This window comes from Vicia villosa, linkage group LG2 (assembly GCF_029867415.1).
Source record: "Vicia villosa cultivar HV-30 ecotype Madison, WI linkage group LG2, Vvil1.0, whole genome shotgun sequence".
Classification (NCBI taxonomy): domain Eukaryota; kingdom Viridiplantae; phylum Streptophyta; class Magnoliopsida; order Fabales; family Fabaceae; genus Vicia; species Vicia villosa.
Window position 1 is genome coordinate 179,820,418 of NC_081181.1, and position 8,526 is coordinate 179,828,943.

At 31.8% G+C, this 8,526-nt stretch overlaps 1 protein-coding gene across 2 annotated transcripts; it reads left to right on the forward strand.

The window, feature by feature from the left end:
* Positions 1 to 4,533: 4,533 nt before the first annotated feature.
* Positions 4,534 to 5,532, forward strand: LOC131647569 (heavy metal-associated isoprenylated plant protein 39). 2 transcript variants are annotated; one of them, XM_058917453.1, is made up of 3 exons: positions 4,534 to 4,690; positions 4,875 to 4,953; positions 5,083 to 5,532. In XM_058917453.1, exons 1-3 carry the CDS (start codon positions 4,682 to 4,684, stop codon positions 5,322 to 5,324), a joined length of 330 nt encoding a protein of 109 aa, XP_058773436.1. In that variant the 5' UTR covers positions 4,534 to 4,681; the 3' UTR covers positions 5,325 to 5,532. The 2 variants fall into 2 exon arrangements, with proteins under 2 accessions (XP_058773436.1, XP_058773437.1); XM_058917454.1 differs by having other exon boundaries at positions 4,546 to 4,690; positions 4,872 to 4,953.
* Positions 5,533 to 8,526: the final 2,994 nt, after the last annotated feature.

Genomic DNA, 8,526 nt, shown 5'->3' on the forward strand with positions numbered 1-8,526 from the left:
TTTATTTAGTAGAAACAAATTTTTTAGAAAAATAAATAAATTAAAAGATAAAAAAAAAACAGTTTTCAAATGAATTTAAAAATAAAAAGAGAATAGGATTTATTAGAAAAAAACTTAGCTCTGGGGCGCTGATCTGGTGTGGCAGGGGCCTTGAGGGTCCATGATGGTCTGCAGAATGAGGAGCGTTAGATCTGCTCGCTAGTCAGATCGTATGGTTGAGATTGGGGGTCCAGCGTGGTCAGGCGCATGAGCGATGCATGGAATCTGGATATTGTGCCAGCCAATAGCACGCGGAGGGAGAAAGCTGACTCATTGACTGGCGAATCATATCGTTTGTAGATGCCACGCAGATGCTTGACGGGTCCACTCAAACCAGGTCGCCGGAACCGCCATGATTCCGATCACTTTCTCCGGCCGAACTTCATCTTTCCCGGCAAGGCATTCTCAGAAAAACCTGCAAATCTCATCAAAAGAGAAAAACAAAATACCCAGACCCACTAATTTGGGGGTCACGAGTTCAATGGACGTATTCTTTTTGCCTGGAGATGCCTGTATCGTGACTTACAATCTCGAGCTTTTATTTGCCCTAACAATGGCAAGTGATTATTCGGTCATCAAGAGCTACAAGTGAGTGATCAAATCGCCCCCAATACATCATGTAAACACGTTAGAGACAGTAGCTTGCATTGAAATCCGAGGAATCATGACATACGAACTATAAGAAACATGAATGAATATGAAGAGCATGAGATCATAGTTATACGTGTTATGGCCATGGCATTCGATTCATACCTCTTCAAACTTACCTCAGGAGCACGAATGCAAGGGTGGAATCTGTTGGAAGCGGCTATGGAGGGAGTTCTTGTATGCCCTAGCTTCTTGATGTTTTTGGAAGAGTGGAAACCCTCCTTCTTTCTCAATTTTCGTCCTCCCCTTATTCTGATATTGTGGAGTGTATTTATGTGTGAGAATTAGGTCATGAATGGGCTTGGTCCTTGAGTTATTGGAAAAAGAAAATATTTGTTTTAAAAATCATTCTAAATCTTTCCAAATTTGCATGATATCTTTTCCATGGTGTTTCCCACGAATTTAGACTCTCCCATGTGATTATTTGGATCATCTTGATTGATTTCAATTGATTAAAAATCAAATCTTTGATTAAAACTAATTTTTATATTTTATAATAATCTATTCCATATTTAAATGAACTAAAATTCAAGTAAATGAAATAAATATTGTAAATATAAAATAATTAATTTAAAGATTATTTTAAGGCCCGTGGACAAGTTTGGAATGCATCTTTTAGGCCCATTAGTCCAACAACATCAATTTGTGCAATTAGGGCTTGAAATATGGCATGAGGATTATTTGGAGCATGTGAGAGACCATGAAGTCCATTGGAGATATCAGAACCTGACTTTTCTTTGAGAAAAGCAAAACCCTAGTTCATAGACACTTGTTTTAGGAGATAGGTAGCTTGAGCAATTGGAGATCTTTTGAGCATTTGAAAGGTGAAATGAGATGGGCAAATTTTGGGGTATGACATTAAGAAAATCTAAATGAAGGTTAATGGACAACCCATACCTTTTGAAAACCTAATGGTTAAAAAACCTAATGGGTAAAATAAACCTAAAGGGTAAAAAATTTAATGGGTAAAATAAACCTAAAGGATAAAAAATACCTAAAGGGTAAAATAAACCTAAAGGGTAAAAAAAAAACCTAAAGGATAAAATAAACCTAAAGGGTAAAAAACCTAATGGGTAAAATAAACCTAAAGGGTAAAATAAACCTAAAGTGTAAAAAACTAAAGAATAAAAAACCTAAGCGAATGTTAATGGGCAACACCTACCTAAAGTTAAAAATGTAATTTGGCTAAGTTAATTAAAATTATAAAAAAGGGTTAATAAATCCTAAAATTAAATTAATTAGCCTAAAAATAATTATTACCCTAAAAATAAAACCCTAACCCTAATTCATGAAAATGGACAACATCTACCTGAGGGAGAAAATTTAAGGTTTTGGTTTTTAATTAAATATTAATAATAAAAGAGGGTTAATTAAAGAAAAAAAAAAAGAAGAAAATAGAACCAAAAGGAAGAGACTAAGATTTGGTGTGACAATCTTTGATGGAGCATCATGGGAAAGTGGCCAACAAAATGTTTGGCCAAAACAAGGTTAATGGCCAAGGAAGTACCTGCAAAAAAGATAATAATAATGTTAATAATAAGTATAATAATATTAATAGTATAATAATAATATAAAAAAAAATTGGGGTTTAGAAAATTAAATTATGGCCAAAATTACGAATAACCTTGATTTGGTCAAAAACCAAAAGGTTTTTTTGGCCAAATACAAATAACCTTGATTTGGTCAAAAACTAAAAGATTTTTTTGGCCAAATACGAATAAACTTGATTTGAAAAAAAAACACTTGGGATACTCCTTGAGGTCAAGGGATAAAGCTCCTTCTAGTTGGCAAATCCATAGGAAACCTGTTCATAAACAACTGCAATGTTACGGTTAAGAAAACAAATGGAAAAATAGAAAAGTGATCAAAATAAAATAAAAAAATATATAAAAATCTGATTATAAATCAAATAAGATAACGAAGCTACAAATTTTTTGAGTTTTTTTTTTTGAAAATATGAAAATAGAAATAAAATAAAATAAAATAGAAAAAACGAGGAATTTGCGATTTTGAGCGTCGAAATCCTTTAGAATTCTATGCTAAAAGAGTTCCTCGATTTTTTTCTGAGCTTCTGGAAAAAATTCGGAGCAAATCAAAACTGTAGTTTCAGAATTCGGCTGATAGGCTAGAAAATTTATCACTCTGCTGCAACCGGAATTAGAGTGACGAAAGATTATTCGTAACGGTCAGAAACGATGGTAAAAGGTTTTTTGTGAGGTGTAAAATTATGAGAGTTGTTGATTGTTAGTGTATGGGAACGGAGAATTTGGTGGAGGTGAATGGTTGGTCGAAGTTCAGTTGACTTTCAGTAAAAAAAAACCTAATTTAGGAACTTTAGGTTTTGTTGATTTCTGAGATTTCCTTGATGAATCATGATCAACCCTTGATCAAATGATGGATGTAACTTCAAAGTGTTGATGTTGACCAAAAATCAGGAGTTTTGACTGTAATTTGACCATAGTTGACTTTTAGGTCAAACTGGTCGACTGTTGACTATCTGAGCATTTGACTGAGCAATCTTGGGAATTGAGGCTTGAAATTTATCATGGAGATAATTTGAATCATAAGAGGTCATATGGAGCCCATTGGAGATCTTGATTCATCCATTTTCCTTAAGGGATCCAAAACCCTAGTTTGAAGGCCTTTGATTAGGAGGGAGTGCATTCAGTCAATTTATAAGATGTCTTGAGCCATTGATATTTAGATGAGCTTGAGTATGAAAATATGGAGAGCAAATTTTGGGGTATGACAGAAACGTGCACTTTTTCCTCGTCAGTTATACCACTTAGATCAAAGTAGCGATCACCAAATTAATCCATCCAAAAGCGTCTTCATCATCGAAGATGAGAATTGTATGTTTCCTTTATTTTTTTCAGTGGTGTGAATATTCCATCCAAATACAAGGGTATCATTGGCTATGTTGTCATTTCAGATAGTGAAATTGCTGACAGATTTGAACAGTTCATCAATTCGGTATTGCGATTCATATTTTTCAGTTGACTGTGCTTCTCATGAATCTCTTCTCTAGTTGCAACAAAACCTTCATATGCCCTTTCCATAAACTCCAATCTTACTTCCACTTGGCGACACGTGTGGAGAATGAACTAGTGTCGAGAATTGTTGTCTTTGAATCAATGATAGATTTTGAACATTATTGATACAAAAGGGGGAATAATACACACAAACACAATATTTTATTGCAGTTATAAAAAAAATAACTTTTTGAAATAGCAGTTACAACCTACCACAACAATTATATATACAATTAACTGTATATAATTACTAAGATTAGAAAGTCTAGTCTCTTCCTAACTAAACAAACAAATAACAAATTGAGTGAAAGACTTTCACAAAAATATATTCTACCTATATACAAACATCTAATTAAATAATTTGGCTCTAACTTACTGGCCTTTAACCTACACATTAGTAATTGGAGGTATCCTATTCCATTAAGTACTCCACTATTCTCATTTAAAGACTAAGTATACAACTAAAGAGGACATATAAATTGCAACACCCCACATTGAGGAGTACACTAGTGTTTAATTTATAAAAAAAACACACACAATTTTCAAATTGTAATCCCTAATGTAGAAGTTACCGTCTAACATACTCAAACCCAACATCATCATAAGTTTCTTTATCTTGAGTATGACAAGATAACTATAACAATAAAAATAAGAAGAAAAAAAAATCAAAATCAAAATCAAAATGGGCACACAAGATGACATCACAATGTCAAACCCTCCTAACATTGTCCTTTGTGTTGTTCAAGAATTGTACAATGTGACAAGAAAAAGAAATTGCATTTATAAAGGTCCATGTGTTTTGATGTGACCCCCACAGTCACACGCACATAATAAAAGAAACCATTTCCAAAACCTCACAACCCTTTACCCACTACTATATAGCTACTACAAAATTCTCATCAAAACTCTCTTACCCTTCATTCTCTTTCTTCTTTTCACACACCCTTCTAACTCCTCCTCTCATGGCTCAGGTATTTCCTCTTTCATATCCTATATTATTTTCTTCATTTTTTCTTCAATTTTTCTTGTAATCTTTATGCATATACTAATCTTCGATTAGCTATAAAATCATAGTATATTTATTTACTGATTTTAATAATTTATTTACCATTTTTCCCTTTTCTTTCTATCTATCATTGAATTGATTCAAAGTAGAAGGTTGTGTTAAAGGTGTTAACTATGACTGATGACAAAACAAAGCAAAAAGCTATAGAAGCAGCTGCAGATATCTATGGTAAGTAATTCACAACTTTTCTTAATTTTTTTTAATTAATTACCATGAATTTGTATTTATGAAAAAAGATAGTTATGCAAATAATCAAAGGCTGATCTATTGAATTATTGTTTATTTTGATGTGAACAGGAGTTGATTCAATAGTTGCAGATATAAAAGAGCAGAAATTAACAGTGATTGGTTCAATGGACACAGTGAAAATTGTGAAGAAACTGAAGAAAGTTGGAAAAGTAGATATTGTATCTGTTGGACCTGCAAAAGAAGAGAAAAAGGAAGAAAAAAAGGAAGAGAAAAAAGAAGAAAAGAAAGAAGAGAAAAAGGAAGAGAAGAAAGAAGAAAAGAAAGAGGAAAAGAAAGAGGAAAAGAAATAATTATAATTATAATTATTATTATGTTTTATTTTTTATAATTAAACTCTTCATTTTCTTCTAATTTTTGTTTGGCATATTTTTCTATATTGAGAAGCAGTGTAAGCTGAAAAAAATTGTCTATAATTTTTTTTGAAATTTGTGTAATATCTTTTCGACTTTGGTGTTCAAGATCTTTTTAATTAAGCATTGATTAATCTTCAATTACCAAGATGAGTATGGTTTGAAATGGTTGAGAATATTTAAAGATTATTATTATTTATTTTTTCTAGAATTCTTTCCTTTTTTTCTGATCCATATTTTTCAATCTGATAGTACATACTATAGTAGAGTATAATATATTCAAATGAAACGTTTTTATGTGAATAATTTAGTTGTACGAATTATTACTATATTCTTCATTTTATTCTTTTGGGGGTATTAGTTTGTTTTTTTCCTTTTGTTTTTCTATTAACTCAAAGAGCTCATGTGACTTGATAATATCGATGCCAGTTGTTATGATTGCTTGTGAATTGTAAATTTTGGCACAAGTTGGTACTTGGTGGTATACGGTAACCGGATTAAATAGCTTTTGGCATTTTTTTTTTTAATTATAAAGTGCTTCATGTGAAAAATAAATAAATAAAAAAATACTAGTAGTATTAAAGGACTAATATTCTCAACAACATAAAAGATAAATGTCTCAAACTATTAAGGTGGACATGGTCTAATTCTAAGTTTTCAAGTGAATTCTTGTTTGCCCCATTCAATATTATAAAAGATATAAAAATAGGTTTTTTTTAATTATTTATAATTTATTTTTTAGGGATAAAATTTACCGTGAGAGTTAGAGTATTATTGAGATTAAATCTTATTCAATTTTTGAAAGATCTTGATTCATGAAAGGCGCAATGATTAAAGAATTGAATGGGTCAGTTAGATTGGTCGAATTGGGAAATAGAGGAGTTATCGATTTGATATGATTATTGAATCGAGTATGTTATTGAATTGGCCATCTATACAAGTCAAGATCCAAAATCAAAGTTTTATTGTCTTCAGCATTATTATGGATAAGTGATTGTATAAACTCTTTAATTATTTGTCAAAATCTAATGAAATTATGCAGGTACTTTCAATAGTGCAGGTAAACTCACACAAGGACGAAAGAGTCGAAGCACTTTAAATCACTATGTCATCTCTCTCTTTCTTAATCTTTAATTTGCATTTCATAACATAAGTGCTTAGGTTTACATTTTGATAATAGCAATTTAATTTAAAAAGCTTAGGTTTTGTTGCAATTGGAAAACCATTAAGAGCTTTAGTGGTGATTAAAATATGTGAAACATCGTGCTTTTAGAATTCGACTTATTGATAAATTATGTAACATATCTCGTGATTTGTTCAATTGCATACATTGTGTTTCCTCGTCTAATCATTACGATATTTGTAAAGTGATTTAGGTTGCTACCTAGTAATTGTCTATTGAGTATAATTTTATATTTTCGCTCTACAATCTTCCGCGTGCAAACTCTGAAAAACCTCTGTCCGATTATTCTTATTTGAAGAATAAGTTGACTATTTGTTTTTAAGTCTATTCACACCCAACAATTGGAATCAAGAGATGGTATTTTGTTCAAGTTTAATCGACTCCAAATTTTTTGTGAATCATGGCAGAGGATAACGATCCACAAAGGGAGCGTACAATAGAGCGTCGATTTTCAAATGTGAAAAGTATACTTATTGGAAATCAATTATGAATGTGAACTTATTATCAATTGACAAAAATTTGTGGTGTGCCGTCACCGAATGACCTTTCATTCCCATGGGTGTTGATGATGTTGTAAAACATACTAAGAATTGGACGGCTGATGAAACCCAAAAGGCTTCATACGATTTGAAAGCGAGAAATATACTTATATCTGCTTTAGGCGCTAAAGTATTATACTTGATTTCACATCATATGAGTGCTAAAGGTATTCGGGACGCTCTCCAAACTCTTTATGAGGTTACAAAAGACGTAAAGAATTCTAAAATCAATATGTTTATAAAAGAGTTTGAATTGTTTCGTATGGAACCCGAAGAATTCGTGGAACTCATGCAAACTAGATCCCTCCACTTAATCAACAAATTAAGCAACTTGGGTAAAACCTATTCCAACAAAGATTGTGCTAACAAAATATTAAGGTCTATATGCAAGGAGTGGCAACCAAAGGTTACCACTATCAAGGAAGCAAATGATCTTAGTACTTTGGACATTACAAAGCTATTTGGAAAGTTAGTCGAGCATGAAAATAAGCTAAAATGACTTCTCGTTAACGAAGTAAGGTCGAAAACTAAAGAGAAAGGAAAAGAAGAGAAACATGATATTTGTTTCAAAGCTTCATCACTTAAAGCTAGTAAATCAAAGGAAGAAGGTGATAATTCTAATGAAGAAGCTCCTAATAAAAAGGAGATGGGTTTATTCGTCAATTGCTACAATAGATATTTGAGATAGAACAAGCTCAAAGACACTGACAAGGGTTTAATAAACTTTATAAACACTCCCCCGCCTAACAAAGAACATAAGAAAAAATGATGATATTACATGTTACGAGTGTGGTAAACCGGGTCATTATAGAACAACATACCCTAGTCTCACCAAACATCATAACAAGAAGGGTAAGGAATTTTATAAGATGAAGGGAAAAAGTTCCAAAGGTCATAGAACCTATATCACATGGGAAGAAGAGGATGAGAGTTCCTCCTCCAATTTTTGCTCAAGTTCAGATGATGAATGTGTCAACCTATGTTTGATAGCTCATAAGAAAGGTGATTCGTCAAAGGTATATAATTCTGACTCTGAGAATGAATTTTCATAGTAAGTTATCTAAACCTTTTAATGGCATGTATGATGACTCCATAAATTCGTTTAAGAAAATTTCTCTCCAAAAGAAAATAATTGTAAATCTTGAACATAAGATCAATAATCTTAATTGTGCTTTATATTGTCTTAAAGACGCACATACATCTCTTGTTGATGAATGTTATAATGTTTCAGATGCTTTGGTTGAAAAGATGGAAAAAGTGGAATGTGTTGAATGTTCAATTTTAAAACTTGAAATTGAAAATATCAAAGGATAATTTACTCATGTTACTTCACCATCTTGTTCTTGTTCTAACTCTTCGAGTTATAGAGGAATTGTTTTTAAGAAAAATCCTTGTGTCACTAGGAGAAATAGAAGAGGCA